General features: G+C 42.0%; 1 protein-coding gene across 2 annotated transcripts in view; it reads left to right on the top strand.

Moving 5' to 3' along the window:
• Window positions 1-16817, top strand: part of ATXN10 (ataxin 10) — an 89267-nt gene that overhangs the window by 12134 nt on the left and 60316 nt on the right. For both annotated transcript variants that reach the window (XM_058191348.1, XM_058191347.1), the window contains exon 3: window positions 772-854. In XM_058191348.1, the coding sequence (XP_058047331.1) occupies window positions 772-854 (83 nt within the window). The remainder of the gene's footprint in view (window positions 1-771; window positions 855-16817) is intronic.

Raw genomic sequence — 16817 nt, 5'->3', positions numbered from 1 at the left:
CCCACCCCCCACTTTTTTTTTGGAGTGTCAAGATAATACTATTTCATTGCTGGAATGGCCTGGGAATAGCCCAGACCTTCACCCAATTGACAATCTATGGAGCCGACTAAAGAAACTTGTTAGTCAGAAACAACCCAGCAATAAAACCCAGTTAATAGAAGCCATCATTCAATCTTGGTTTCATATTATAACAGCTGGAGAACTAAAAGACTTGGTTCACTCCATGGGAAGACATTGTAAGGCTATCATTCATGCTAAAGGTTACCCAACTAAGTATTAACTGATGTGATAATTTTTGTATATCTTATTTTTTCTACGTGTTTGACTTTTCTTCTTTATACTGTAACTGCTATTCTAACAGCAAATCCTTCATAAAAGTTATTGCATTACATTCTTCATTAAATTATTTTTCCATTGATATATAATTTTATGGTACTACTCCCCCAAAAAAAGTGGTGTTAGTAGCTAGTTTTAGAAAATACACTTTTCCCAAAAGGTTTCCAAAATTTTGGTCACTACTGTCTATAATTGTGTTTTGTGGGACTTTTATAATGTGTCGATATAATAATGTTGCATATAACAGAGGTCTCCAACCTTGGCAACTTTAAACCTGGTGGACTTCAACTCCCAGAAATCCCCAGCCAGCAAAGCTGGCTGGGGAATTCTGAAAGTTGAAGTCCTTCAGGCTTAAAATTGCCAAGGTTGGAGACCACTGGCATATAACATTGATTTCTCCATTTGTAAATTGACCTTTTTTGTTTTTAATAATAGGAGTCTGGATCTGATTGATGCATCTATCCATGTGATTCAGTTGTTACAGAAGTTAGAAAGTGATCTGGAATCGCGCTTGATAGGTAGGTATTGGGCAACTGCTGTTATTGTAATCTTATAAATCAGCTTCCAAAACTTCTCAACTAAAAACTGTTGTGCCTTTCTGAACGCACTCACAAGGTTAATTTTGTTGTAGAAGTGGTGGAGAAAAATATCCCAGCTTCATTTTACGAAAACATTTCTTGGCAGCCTGGGCGATGTTCTTACCATTAAGAACTGCCAAATCATCCCCTTAAAATGTATTACATTCTTTATGGAACTTTATTAGTGTCCCAAAGGTGGGTTTTTAAGAGGCAACTGGACTTTCTGGTTTGTCTTTGAAGACATTTCGCTTCTCATCCAAGAAGCTTCTTCAGGTCTGAAGCGTTTTGGATGAGAAGCAAAACATCTTCAAAGAAAAACCAGAAAGTCCAGTTGCCTCTTGAAAAAGCACCTTTGAGACAACCATGGCCTGGAGGACTGAGGATCTCCATAGAAATTTTATTAGTGGTAGATTTAAACGCTGTGGCTTGTTATCTACATGTTCTGTAAGTCAGAGGTCTCCAACCTTGGTCCCTTTAAGACTTGTGGACTTCAACTCCCAGAGTCCTTCAGCCAGCTGGCTGAGGAACTCTGGGAGTTGAAGTCCACAAGTCTTAAAGGGACCAAGGTTGGAGACCCCTGTTCTACATCACAGTCCTTCAGACACATGTAGATAGCTACTCTGGTTTATGTATATCCCTGAAAAGAACCAGTACAGTGATGGGATTCAAATTTTTTTACTAATGGTTTTGTGGGTGTGGCTTGGTGGGTATGGCATGGCTTGGTGGGCGTGGCTTGGTGGGCATGGCAGGGGAAGCATACTGTAAAATCTCCACTCCAGGAGAAGGATACTACAAAATCCCCATTTCCTCCCGATCAGCTGGGACTCAGGAGGCAGAGAATAGATGGGGGCAGGGCCAGTCAGAGGTGGTATTTACTGGTTCTCCGATCTACTCAAAATTTCCACTAGTGGTTCTCCAGAACTGGTCAGAACCTGCTGAACACCACCTCTGACCCAGTAGCTATTCCCATTGAGGACTTCATGCTGGGTATGGTAGGTCAGCCAATTGCGAATCCATCTGGCAGTGGTACTGTCTGTTCTACCAAGAAGCAGGTTGTGGTCTACCTTGTCAAATGCCTTACTGAAGTCCAAGTATATGATGCCTGCAGCATTTGGTTGGTTGGCTAACTTAGTCACTGTGTCAAAGAATGCAATTTGTCTGGCATGATCCAAAGTGACTTTGGGCCAATTCATTTGTCGACTCCAGTCTACTTTTCAGAATTGCTTTTATGGGGGTGGGGGGGAAATGAGAGGAGGGGATGTCACAAACCCCAGCCTGAAATTCTGGACAGAAATTCTGGATAGAAGTGGAATAAAGGAATCAATGCAGGTAGCTCTCCACTTTCAACTGTTATTGAGCTTGCAATTACAGTAGTACATACTGACGGTCATTAAGTGGATCGTCATGGACCTTGACCAATTTTACAACTTTTGTTGTGGTGGTCATTAAGTGAACATGGCAGTCATAAAGCAAGTGCCATGGTCATTAAGCAAATTCCATTCTTCCCTATGTGATGTTTTTTTCATGAAACTGGAAGTGAACTCTTGTTTCCAGCAAAAAATTAATCTCTGTAATGTGACCATGGGAAGCTGTAAACAGCCGTAAATGTGGGCTGGTTGTGCAGGGCCCAAAATGCAATCATGTGACCATGAAGGCAGGCGGAGGGGAACCATCAGAATTTGAATCTGGGTCATTGGCAGCTCTGGGCTCTGTCATACCTTTGAATTGTCGCTAAGTGACCAGTCATAAATGGAGAATTCTCTGCAAAGAATTCATGTTGTATTTATGACACAAGGCTGGCTTCTTCCAGATACACACTGTTCTATATAAAAAAAAATTGCTTTAAACATAAGCATTGATTTACAACAATAGAGCACAATGCTGCTAAACAAGACAGTTGTTAAATGAATCATGCCCCATTTCATGACCCGTTTGCTGTGGTTCTTTAGTGAGTCAGAAGTTGTTAAGTGAATAGTGTGGTTGTTAAGCAAACTTGGCTTCCTCCATTGATTTTGCTGGTAAGAAGCCAGCTGGGAAGGTTGCAAAAGGTGATCACATGACTCTGGGACAAGGCAACTGTCAAAAATCTAAATCTGAGCCAGTTGTCAAGTGTCTGAATTTTGATCCCGTGACCATGGAGATGCTGCGATGGTTGTAAGTGTGAAAAGCGGTCATAAGCCACTCTTCTTGGTGCTGTTGTAACTTCAAGCAGTCACTAAACAAACCGCTGTACGTGGAGGGCTGGATAGAGCATCTTCTTTTTTTCCCCATTTTTTCCCACCTCAATCTTTTGGCCATATCTGGCTCTAGATTCTTCCTTGTTCTACAACCTTTCCCAATAAGCAAACAAGTCAGAAAATGATTTAAAAACATTTTATTAGAGTACATTGATAAAGGGGGGAAGGGAGAACTTGGCTAAACTAATTTACATTAACTTTTATATTAACAGAACAAAGAACTTCAAAGCAAAAGTTGATTACATCACAGGAATTTAAGCATCCAATAATCTCTGAATGTATGTTTCTATTCCCTTGTCATTAAGAGGTGAATCCCACTCCAGAACTGCTTTGCTTTGTCACATGTCCACCATAAATGGTACAAAGCTGCTTCCATCAAAGTTCTTCCAAAACCAGGTCGCCTGCGTGGGGAAAAAAGGTGAAACAAATGAAGGAAAGAAGATGGCAGAGAGGAAGCTAGGTTTATGAACACAGTGAGAAGACCTGAAGGCTACAGAGATGTTGCAGTTTCATCTCTTGGCTACATTGGTGTAAACCACAAAATGGTCACCCCCAAATTACAACACTAATTGAGTTCAGAATTTTGGTCAGTTTTAAGATGATTTTTATAATTGTTGTTAAGTGAATGACATAGGCCTTCAGAGTGCTGGGGCAGTTTTAATTTAACTTGTGATGATCAGTGATAATTACCTTCATTTATTACTTTATCAGTGATAAAGTTACCTTCATTAATAAAATCCTGATTTTCAGGCGGCCCAAATTTCACTGGAGATTGATGGCCAATCTGGAAGAGACAGAAAAGAATTCCATTGTACTGTTGTGAGTACACGCCTTGCGGGGTGACTCCCCATCCTCCCTTGGCCCATCGATCCAAATATTATCAAGAAGACATCCTATCCAGGGATTTTCTAGTCCACCATCAAGTGGATCAAAAGGAAAAAGAAACCCTGCCTCCCTGCCCTTTTCTCCTAAGAGGGAGGTTGGGGCTCACAATCCTCAGTTTTCTACATACCTCGTTCCTTTTTATGAAGAGTTTCTTCTTTTGGTCTCTTGTGGAGAAATCTGGAAAAGGAGAGGCAGGTGCTCAGTAGAGGTTTCGGTCTCCCCCAGATGAAGAAAACCCTCCAAAATCAGGTCCTCCTTTCCCTCGAGACCCAATTCCATCTATTAAAATCCTTTTCTGCTTCAGAGAGCTGGTGGATTCTCCTGGCCACGAGAGATCTTCTCACTGAGGCCTCAGGCAAATCCTGCCCTATAGATTCTCCCTCCCCACTTGCCAATGTATATGAATACGTGCAGGTGAACCCTCTTAAAGGTTCCCTGAAGAGCCAAATGGAAGCAGGAGAACTTGTCGGGAGTCAATATAGATGCTGGAGCCGCAGGAGGGAGGGGTGCTTGGTGGGTCCTCAGGAACAGCTTGGCCTCTGACCTCTCCCTCTGTGCATCTTCAAAGATGCAGATGTGTGTTAATATTTGTATATATATGTGTGTGTGCATAGTGTAGCAGTAGCACTTAGACTTATATACCGCTTCACAGGGTTTTATGTCCCTCTAAGCGGTTTACAGAGTCAGCCTATTGCCCCCAACAATCTGGGTTGTCATTTTACCCACCTCGGAAGGATGGAAGGCTGAGTCAACCTTGAGCCTGGTGGGATTTGAACTGCTGAACGGCAGCTAGCAGTCAGCTGAAGTAGCCTGCAGTACTGCACTCTAACCACTGGGCCTTCTCAGCTCTATCCCTGCATCTAGGTGTCATCTGCTCCTCAAGGAAATCCTTCCCTTTCCTTCTCAGTGTTGCAATCCAAAGTGTCCACTCACCACATCGCTCCACTTTGTGGAGGACCACATCCACAATATATGTGATTTGGCCAGGAGCCTTGGTGGTTTCCTCTGATTTGATGATGGGAGACTGGTCCTTCGCCTTCTTGTTTTTCCCTCCAAAACAAGAGAAAAGTCTGAAGAATGCCCTAGAAGAGAGAGAAAGGAATGTAAGGAAAGGGACCAACTAAAGCCTGGTTTCCATAATGACTTGGATGCAGAAAATTAGAATGGGAACATGATACTCCTGGCTTGAGCCCATCACTTTTAACCTGGACTTGGTTTTACCTGACTGGATGTGTTCCTCCACCACCTGACTTTACCAAATTTTAAACAGGTTTTCCTAATTCACAGGTTCAGGCTGCTAAGTTATCCCAACCAATTGGAAAGTACTCAGCCAAGTCTTTTAGCCCCAATAAGGATAAAATTCCTCTGGAGCAGATTTGCCCCCCCCCCATTCCCCCTCTCCTCCCAGGAATCTCCTAATTCTCTGGCTACAAAATGGGGAAGGTTACCCAGAGCCCCAGCAGCCCTTAAAAAGGCCTACTTACATCTTAGGAGCCATCTTCAATCTGGTCACCAACAACTGGCAGAAACTGACAGTTGACTGATAGGGATGATATCACAAAGCCATCAGAATCCCCAAGGAGATGACAGGATCCCTCCTTTGGGACAGGATCCCTCCTTTGGGATCCTGTCAAAGCTCACCTTCTCCACCTTTTCTAGACACACCAATGGCAGCCCAAGGGAACCTACTAACTCCTCACGAAAGCTGCCTATGTCTCATCTTTTGGCACAGAAGGCTTGGCCCTTTGGTTGTAGTCTTTGATTGTAGACTTTGGTTGTGGACTTTGGTTGTGGACTTTGGTTGCCATCCTGGTTGTTGGTCTTTTTTGTTTGGTTGCAACATCCCTCTGCCTAGGGCCAGCTCCCTGTGTTATTTCTGCTTATGTGCAGACACCGATTTCTTCATGCCAAAGTATTGTGAGACAAAGCTGTGTTTAATGACAGGGAAAGAAGGAGAGAGGGAGAAAGAAATTGTTTCTCTTGGTTTTTCAATTCTGACATCATTTCTCATACAGGAATGCAGGCAAGAAAGAAAAAAAATTGTGGGACAGATTGTACCAGTGGTGGGATTCAAATTTTTTTTAACAATTGGTTCTGTGGGTTTACTTTGGGGCATGGCTTGGTGGTCATGTGACTGGGTGGGCGTGGCTATGTGCATAGGGACTACTCAGAGGGCTGAAAAAAGTCATTTCTGACCGGTCCTCGCACTTTTGACCGGTCCTCGCACTTGATGCCGATCCTCACATTTATGCCCGTTGGAGCTTTCTTAACATCCGGGTCACTCATTTCACAACTGCTTCTCGTCACCATGGTTACAAGATAGGGAGCAAAACGTAAAATGTGAAGACAGTTGTAAGTGCGAGGACCAGTCAAAAGTGCGAGGACTGGTCAAAAAATAACTTTTTCAGCCCTCTGAGTACTCCCTATGCACATAGGGACTACCCAGAGGGCTGAAAGGGGGATTTGTGACAGGTCTCACTTTCGATCAGTCCTCATACTTATGATCATTTATGCCCGTTGCAGCATTCTTAACAACCATGTCACTCATTTCACAACTGCGGTGCTTCATGTGATTGGGTGGGAGTGGCCAAGTGGTCATGTGACATCGCTTCTTTGCCCTAATGACAGTTTGCTGCAACGGTAGTAAGGGTGAAAAATAGTCATAAGTCACTTTTTTCAGTGCCATTGTAACTGTTGTAAGTCATGGATTACCTGTACAAAAATACAAAAAACGTCTTTGCTTGCAAAAAGCTGCCCTAAATACCAATCATTAGATTAGAAATACCTGCAAACTGGAGTTACTAATCAGGCCGGGTGCCAGAGCACCTTGAGGAATTAAAATAGTTAAAATGGAATGATAATAATAATAATAACAGAGTTGGAAGGGACCTTGGAGGTCTTCTAGTCCAACCCCCTGCCCAGGCAGGAAAGCCTACACCATTTCAGACAAATGGTTATCCAACATTTTCTTAAAAATTTCCAGTGTTGGAGCATTTACAACTTCTGCAGGCAAGTTGTTCCACTGATTAATTGTTCTAACTGTCAGGAAATTTTTCCTTAGTTCTAAGTTATTAATATTTCTAAAATTTTAAAACTAAATTTTTAATTATCAGCCTTTTTGTAATTTGCTAGTTTTTAAATGTTTTAATTGTATATATTTCGTGTTTTATCTTTGGCTGTACACTGCCCTGAGTCCTTCGGGAGAAGGGCGGTATAAAAATTTAATAAAATAAATAAATAAATAATAAATAAGTTGCATTTCTCCTTGATTAGTTTCCACCCATTGCTTCTTGTTCTACCCTCAGGTGCTTTGGAGAATAGTTTGACTCCCTCTTCTTTGTGGCAACCCCTGAGATATTGGAACACTGCTATCATGTCTCCCCTAGTCCTTCTTTTCATTAAACTAGGCATACCGAGTTCTTGCAACCGTTCTTCATATGTTTTAGCCTCCAGGCCCCTAATCATCTTTGTTGCTCTTCTCTGCACTCTTTCTAGAGTCTCAACTTCTTTTTTGCATCGTGGCGACCAAAACTGAATGCAATATTCCAAGTGTGGCCTTACCAAGGCATTATAACATGGTAATAACACTTCACGTGATCTTGATTCTATCCCTCTGTTTATGCAGTCCAGAACTGTGTTGGCTTTTTTGGCAGCTGCTGCACACTGCTGGCTCATTTCTAAATGGTTGTTCACTAGAACTCCAAGATCCCTCTCACAGTTACTACTATTGAGCAAGGTACCACATATCCAGTACCTGTGCATTTTGGGTTTTTTTGCCTAAATGTAGAATCTTACTTTTTTCACTGTTGAATTTCATTTTGTTAGTTAGCGCCCAATGTTCAAGTCTCTCAAGATCCTTCTGTATCTTGAGCCTATCTTCTGGAGTGTTGGCTATTCCTGCCAGCTTGGTGTCATCTGCAGATTTGATGAGTTCCCCATCTATCCCCTTGTCCAAGTCATTAATGAAGATGTTGAAGAGTACTGGGCCTAAAACAGAGCCTTGGGGTTCTCCTTCTATTTCTATTTCTCCTTCTATTTCTACTTCTATTCTATTCTATTCCCTCAACACTGTCAAACTAGTTATTAAGTCTGCATTACTATTAATCTTCTCATCGTTTCTGTCACCCATCTCCTCCCACTTATCACTATATGACTGTAACCTTGTTGCTGGTATCCTTACAATTTATACTGACTGTTTCCTAATATGATTTGATTGCTTATTTGTTCCCTACGACTATCATTAAGTCTTATGTTTCTTGACGAATGTATCTTTTCTTTTATGTACACCGAGAGCGTATGCACCAAGACAAATTCCTTGTGTGTCCAATCACACTTGGCCAATAAAGATTCTATTCTATTCTATTCTATTCTATTCTATTCTATTCTATTCTATTCTATTCTATTCTATTCTATTCTATTCTATTCTATTCTATTCTATTCTGGGTGAATTTACAACCACAGACCTTATCAGGCTTGGAGAGCTGCTAGGCCGATATTTCCAAATGCAATGCTGAACAAGAAAAGATTGGCAAGGAGTCTCTGAGAGTCATGAGGTGATCTTCACACTACTGAAATGAACTAATTGTCTCCTGCAAACTCCACACCCCTTTCGCTCCTCTTTATTCCCTATGGGAGGGGCCATTCACCCTCCATCTGTGCCTTTACTCCTGAGTTGGCCCTTGTTCCTTAACTGTTCCCTTCTCCTGTCAGCTCTGCACATTTGCACATCGGGAACAGGCTCCACCTGTTCTTCAGCCCCACTTATCTCCAACTCCGAAGGTAGCTGATAACTGTCAGACGGTCCTGGCTCCATCTCTGCCTCAGACGCAGAGCACTCATCAGAGTCTTCCCCAGACTCCAGGACTGGTCCATGTTTCTCCCCAACCTCTTCACTGTCCAGTTCTGCTGCCAGCTCAGCTGGCCACTGGTGGGCCCCAAGCGGCAGTGGGTTGAACTAGAACACCTCCAAATTCCCTTCCAACCCTATTATTCTATGTTCAATGTTCCATCTTTTTATGACTCCAGGAGCAAAAATATCAGCAAATATTTGGTTTTTCTGCCTTGTATCAGCAGCTATATTATCTCCGTTTCCTTTTCTATATGGCTAATACAAGCCCACCCGCAATTACCTTGATGGAGCAGCTCAATACATTTGTTCTCTGGCAGGTGTACTCACAGCTTTGTCGCCCCAGAGATAAAGCAGTCTATATTTCAATCAAACGTGGACTGTTAAATTCTCCCTGGTACAAGAGCTGTTGAAATTAATGAGCTCTTGAACAAACAAAGCAAGTTGTGAACTTCTCTCTTTTTTTCTTCCTTCCTTTCAAAACATTTAATAGGCAGAGCCAATGCTCATAAGTGAGTACTTTTGCTCCAGAAAAAAGGGAGAGATACAGAGACGGGGAGAGAGAGAGAGAGAGAGAAAGAGAAAGAGAGAGAAAGAAAAGGGTTTTGTGGTTTCCGGTGTTTTTTAACAACCGGTTCTCTGCCCTAATGGGATAGGTGTGGCTAGGGGGGGTGTCATGTGACTGGGTTGGAGTGAGTGACATGGAGTTGGCCACACCCACCCAGGTTTTGTGGCTCCTGGTGGTGTTTTTTTTCTGTGGGAAACGGGTCCAAATGGCTCTTTGAGCGTTTAAGGTTGCAGGCCCCTGTTGTAGGTCATCTAGTCCAACCCCCACTCAAGCAGGAGACTCTACACCATTTCCGGTAAATGGCAGTCCCCAACATGCCACACGTTGACATCATTTAATACTATACACACACACACACACACACACACACACACACACACACACACGCACGCATGCATACATACATACATACATACATACATACATATAAACCACATGGACTTAAATTCATTTTAATAATGATTCTCTTATAGCAGTGAATTATGAGACCTGGAAATCTGGAAGCAATGTCTTCAAAAATAGTTTGAAAGTTGAGTCGAGATTTCTTTTCTTTTTGGCTTGAAACATTTCATAGCTTCTTCAGTAGACTGCAAAATGTTTCAAACCAAACAGAAGAGATGTCCCATTGCCATGACTCAACTTCCAGATAACTCTGTCTGGGTGACTGAGAATTTTCATTGACATGTGTCCAAAGATAGGTTTCAGCATCAACCCCAAGCTTCAATTCCTAAGATTATTTGAGAATTAAAAAAAAAAAAAAAAACCAATATAAGTTTCAGGGAATCCTAGAATAAAAGGGTTGCTAGAGACACTGGAGATCATCTAGTCCAATCTTGTTTCATGGTCAGGAATCTACAACCACAGCATAACTGATGGACAGCTTTCCAGCCTAATTAAAAACTTCCAGTGAGAATGATACCACCATTGTCATATGTTCTTTTCTATCGTTGAACATATTTCATCATTAGACATTCTGTTTGATGTCTAATTATAACCCACCTTCTTGTGATTTAAATCCCCTCTTGTCTGTCCCGTCTTCTGGAATAATTTTGAATAATTCTGCCCCATCTTCTACATTGAGGTCTCCAGCCTTGGTCCCTTTAAGACTTGTGGACCTCAACTCCCAGAGTTCCTCAGCCAGGACTCTGGGAGTTGAAGTCCACAAGTCTTAAAGGGACCAAGGTTGGAGACCCCTGCTGTAAGTAATATTGAAAAGAACCTTTATACATGTTTTATGTATTTATGGAGGTTCTGATGAAAATCAGGTTCTTCAGAATGGAGATACCATATTTTTCAGAGTATAAGACGCTCCGGGCTATAAGACCCACCTACCTTTTTGGGGGAGGAAAACAAGAAAAAAAAAATCTGCCTCTGCCTCCCAGCAATTTGCCTCCTTGCAGCAAATAGCAAACAGCCTCCTTTAGTTTAATTTTCAGCACAGCCTGATTGTTTTTAATGATGAAAAGAGAGAAGAAATATAAATAAGTGCCCAACCTCATGAGTTGTAGTTTGTCTACTTGTGCACATTTGTGTCTGTATAATATGCAGTTATTCCATACAAACAACCTCAGTATTTTTCTTTAGTCTGTAAAATGAAATATTCTGTACAAACTAGGGATGAGCAACATAACTACATGCAAGCATTAAATAATATTTCCATCCAGCATAGAGAGTATTAAAAAAAAATGCACATTTCATTGGCTGGAGAAAGGAACCTTAAGTAGAACTGGGGGATGTTAAAAATAATGTAATTTTTTCCTTCTCTATAACAGGATGGTTCTGAAAAAATATCTCCTACGATATTATACTAGTCAATATTTAATTAAGAAGAAATGCTAATTGTTTCTGCTAAATTCTTCAAGAAACATAATATTTAACAGTCAGTTTTTCCATTGCAGATTTCTGCATTTATTATTTTTAAATTTGATTTTCCCTTTAAATGGTGCATCTTGTTAGTCTAAAATTCAGGGCAAACCCTTTCCAAGTAATTGAAGAAAAAAAAAACTGATGAAAATTACATTATTGTCATTGTAGTAGACAAAAATAACCAGTAGAGTAACTGTAATGTAACCTGCATAATTTTTTTCTTAGTTACTTAAAAAGGGTAGCCCTGAATTTATTTCAAACTTTCGCTTTTGTTCTTTTCTACTTCAAAGGAATTAGTGCAAGTTTTTTTCAAATATGATCAGAGCTGTAATTATATTGTCAAGATAATATTAAAGTATTCATTTCTGGGGATAATGGCATATGTGATGAATATATTATACAACTAAATGTTGAATAAACCTATGTGTGAGTTTTTATTTGACTTGACTGTTGGATTTGTCTTCAAAACTGTTTCAAAAATCGTTTTTGCCTACTGATGCTACCAATAGTATAAATTGCTATAAAGTCTCACCTCCACTAATATTAATATTTGGCTTTTGAGTTGCTTGTTATTTACCTCCCCATAAGGTTATCACTGAATTGGTTGCAGAAAGGAGTCATTATCATACTGCACAACTTCAAATGAAAAATAAAGTTAGTTATTCCCCGAATCCATGAAAGACTTCCTCTTGAAATTTTATATTTATTATAGGCCTTGAATATCTTCAAATAAAATCTAGCATTATTGGAGCATTTATTAAACAAAGTGATTATTCTGTGCATGAGAGGGAAAAGCAAATCAAAGGAGAAAAACTGGTATTACTGCAATTCTCTTTAAATATTTATGTCAGGGACTGAACAGTAGGAAAGAAATGGGCAATTAAGCAGAGAAATTCTTAAAAGTACAGGCATATTTTAAAGTGATCCTTCAGTTGGGACACCTGGCAATAAACGCTTGTTTGACTATAGAAGTGGGTTTTTCTATCAGCATGTAATTGATAGAGAACGTGTTTCTGTCCAACCTTATAACTAACAGTTTTAATAAGATCTCTGAACTGTGCAGTATTGCTTTCTATTATCCTATTTCTAAACAGGATAAAATTCAAGAGAAAACAAAGATCCTTCCAGAGAAAATCAGTATGTGAAATAATTTCAGTCTAACAGAAATAATTTTGTTAACCAATGTAGGTCCAATTGATGTAATAGCATGTTTTCACTCAAATCAGTTCAAAGTGAAGTCACCTTCATGGCTACCATTAATGTTCCAATATATCTTCACCATTTCTAAGTTGTTATACAGCAGAAGGCAGGTTGGACGTCCCAGGACAGGAAGTGATATCCTAGGCATCCTGATGCTGTTGCGTATAGGATGTGGATTAGATCAGGGGTCTCCAACCTTGGTCACTTTAAGACTTGTGGACTTCAACTCCCAGAGTTCCTCAGACAACTTTGCTGGCTGAGGAATTCTGGGAGTTGAAGTCCACAAGTGACCAAGGTTGGAGACTCCTGGATTAGATCATTTCTGCTCGCTATGTTGCAGCTGACCCAAATTGTCTAATTAGCTTCATTTGCACAATAATGTATGCCAGGTTTTGTGGGTTGTTCTAGATGTCTAAGGGATGCAGTTACCTGACAAACTATGGATTCTTTTTTGCAGTTCCAGTTTGTGATGGTGTACTTACAATATATGCTCTGCATGTATGAAGGTAGACGGGTCAAGGAAATAAGCCTTAAAAGCAAGTTTTAAAATAAAATAAATATAAAATCAAAGTTTGGTTCTTACCTGTGTTCCCCCGAAAATAAGACCCAGTCTTACATTTTTTAACCACCAAAAAAAGCACCAGGTGTTCTGTCCCCCTTCGCCTCAGCGATGGCTTAATTAGCCGGCACTATCAGCTCTGGCAGCAAAATAGCGAGCGTCTGCCAAGTGTCTCTGTTATCTCCCTCAATGCCGATGAGTCAAACAGTACTTCAGCTCTTAGTTAAGCAGTTAATTTGCCTGGTACGAAGAGGCACAGCAGCTCTTGCTGCCTTTATATCCTGTGGGGTGTGGCTCCATGACTCAGCACTTCCTAGGCCTGCCCCACCCCTGCTTCTGTTGTTCCCTCCTCTCCTGCCTACGAAACCTAAGGTCCAGCCAGGCCTGATTGCCATCAGTTGTGTCTGGAGGCATGGGGGGGGGAGAGTCAGGGGACGGAGTCCTCGTTATCTCTTTCACCTGGCCTGCCTCTGGCTCCTGGAGCTGAGCCAGGGAAGCCGGTGCTCCCGAGGTAAGTCCTGACGGCCCTTCCCCCTCACTTTCTGGCAGGAGGCCCAGCTTGGGGGGTGCAGACACAACACCAGGTCTTATTTTGGAGGATGTCTAATTACTGACTCACCTTGTGGCGGCAGCACCAACAGCCTACTGCCAGCTTGCTTCTTCTGCAGCAGGAGCTGTATTATTGGCTGCAGAGGGGCGAGGGGGGAGGCGATGCAGGTGAGCGGCGGCAAGCAGCCCCAGACATAGGTCTGCAAGGCAAGCAGGTGTCGGGGTGTGCGAGGCCTGGTAAATAGGGCAGCTCCACCCCCCCATCCCCACCCTAGCTTAATTTTTAGCTGTGCGCCTCGCCCACCCTGTGCATCCCTGAGTGGGCGGGGTCTTAATTAGGGCTTATTTTGGGAGGGTAGGGCTTATAGTGGGCACACGTATAAAAATCAAGCTAGGGCTTATTTTTGGGGCAGGTTGTATTTTTGAGTTGTGCCAAGTTCCGTGCAACACACTATGTACTAGTAGTGTGTCCCAGGTTTCTTCAGAAATAAGTAGACAGTTCTTATTTTAGAAGGATATTTGTGTGGAGCCATAGGATGCAAGTGTTCAATCAATTAAAAGGGATCAAAAGGAAAAGAGGAAAATGGACAACAAGCTTGGGATATGTTATTTATTTATTATTTTATTTATTTTTCGCATTTTTATACCGCCCTATCTCCCTAGGGACTCAGGGCGGTTTACAGCCAGAATAAAACATACATATAAATACAGGATAAAACAACAATTAAAAAACTTATTAAATAAGGCCAAATATTTAAAATAGAAATACAAATAATAAAACCCCATTAAAACCAAATTCAAAATTTAAAAATTCTAGTCCAATCCTGCGCAAATAAATAGATGTGTCTTAAGCTCGCGGCGGAAGGTTCGAAGGTCAGGAAGTTGGCGAAGTCCTGGGGGAAGTTCGTTCCAGAGGGTGGGAGCCCCCACAGAAAAGGCCCTTCCCCTGGGTGTCGCCAGTCGGCACTGCTTGGCTGACGGCACCCTGAGGAGTCCCTCCCTGTGAGAGCGCACGGGTCGGTGAGAGGCAATCGGTGGCAGCAGACGGTCCCGTAAGTAACCCGGCCCTATGCCATGGAGCGCTTTGAAGATAATTACCAGAACCTTGAAGCGCACCCAGAAGGCCACAGGTAGCCAGTGCAGTCTGCGCAAGAGAGGTGTCACATGGGAGCCACGAGGGGCTCCCTCTATCACCCGCGCAGCCGCATTCTGAACTAACTGGAGTCTCCGGGTGCTCCTCAAGGGGAGCCCCATGTAGAGAGCATTGCAGTAATCCAGACGAGATGTCACGAGAGCGTGAGTGACCGTGCATAGGGCATCCCGGTCTAGAAAGGGGCGCAACTGGCGAACCAGGCAAACCTGGTAAAAAGCTCTCCTGGAGACGGCCGTCAAATGGTCTTCAAAGGACAGCCGTCCATCCAGGAGAACGCCCAAGTTGCGCACCCTCTCCATTGGGGCCAATGACTCGCCTCCAACAGTCAGCCACGGCTGCAGCTGACTGTACCGGGATGCCGGCATCCACAGCTACTCTGTCTTGGAGGGATTGAGCTTGAGCCTGTTTCTCCCCATCCAGACCTGTACGGCTTCCAGGCACTGTACTTGCTGTTTCATTGAGTTATATGCCCTCTCTATGGCTTCAAAAAATCAATCAAAGGTGCAAGCAAATTACGGGCCATGAGAACATTTAACCACAGGCCACAAATATTGTGAACGCAAAACATTCAGCATACCCCATAGATTAAAAGTGGCAGTGAAGTTTGACTGCAGCTACCCAGGTTTGGATGGGGAAAAAAATGTGGTCAACCAATATTTTGCCCACTGTTCCCATAACACGATTGTCCCTTGAACTGGAGTAATAAAATCCAAAGCCTGATGTTGTGGGGGGAGAAAAGGAATTATTCAGACTGTTTTAATCGGTGGATGGTTCCCCTCCCCCCCCCCCAGTAGCTCAGTAATTGATCGAAAAGCTTAAGATTTCATATCGCCCTTTTGTAACGAAATACTACAAAAAAGTCCCGATGGGATCAGTTTGGGAATACTCCCGAGCGATTGTTTTCATATGCCTCCACCAATAAATCAGAATTTTTGGTGAGTTGTGCGTCGCAGAAAGTAGAGAGCCGCAAGTAAAGCCTTCAAACAGTGCAAAATATTCTGCTGCTTGACAGTTAAGTGGCAGGGAATCACGTGCATCTGCATACATTTCGCTCTAATTGACTCTGGACTTGTTTTACCAGTTAGGATGTTTTTAATATACACACACACACATATGCATACACATATGCATGCGCACACAGTTTCTTTGTGGTAGCATAGAACCAAACTGGTCTACCAGCATTTTAGCTGAAATAGAAATAGGGTTGGACAGAGACGATATCAATTATAATTTTGTTAAACATACATTACGATACGCTTGCCAAAGTTCACCCCTTCCTGTTTCTTCTAAAAGTTTTAAGTGGCAAATGAGATCAGATCTGATCTCATTTGCCACTTTGTGTGTCTCTGCTGGTGAAAAGTGGTTTTTTGTTCAGGTATCTTATATTTAAGAACCAGCAACCTGGCAGATCAAGGACGCTTTTATATGTTTTCGTCTCCTCCTGTCATGGGTGAATAATTCAATGACTGTTTCAATAGCTAGGCTGCTAAATTCTTTTGATAGGTATCTTGTGTTTAGAGCGGTGTCTCTCAGCTTTGGCAACTTTTAAGATGTGTGGACTTCAACTTTCAGAATTTGTCTTAAAAGTTGCCAAAGTTGAGGAATAATACTAATTTACAACAGCTAAAGCCCTATTATACCTGGTGAAGCGACCGCTGCAAATTCTGCCAAAAATGTACATGGGGAATTTTGCTTCCACAGCTTTCTAGACATGTACAGGTAGTCCTCGACTTACTGTTCTGACCTTCCTGAGTCAGTAAAACACACGAGTAGTCCCAAAAACCTCTTCTATTGCAACAGCTGTGAATTCTGTTCATTTACAGATGAGTCCCAAATAGTTGTAAAGAATCCTTCGGGATAATCACCCACCTTTATCTCCCTTGACATGCTGCCAAAGACCTCATTGGCAAAGCCACATGGAGTCCAGAATCAAACAGAGCTTCAGGTTTTAAACTGCACAGAATTAACAACGTTGCTTCCTGCAAAGGCCCACGTGCCTTTGCTCCTCTTTTTTTTTTTTTTTTTTTGTTTTTTTACATT

Source organism: Ahaetulla prasina, chromosome 7 (assembly GCF_028640845.1).
Source record: "Ahaetulla prasina isolate Xishuangbanna chromosome 7, ASM2864084v1, whole genome shotgun sequence".
NCBI classification, from domain to species: domain Eukaryota; kingdom Metazoa; phylum Chordata; class Lepidosauria; order Squamata; family Colubridae; genus Ahaetulla; species Ahaetulla prasina.
Note: the sequence above shows the minus strand (reverse complement) of the source record. Positions and strands in the feature narration are given on the sequence as shown.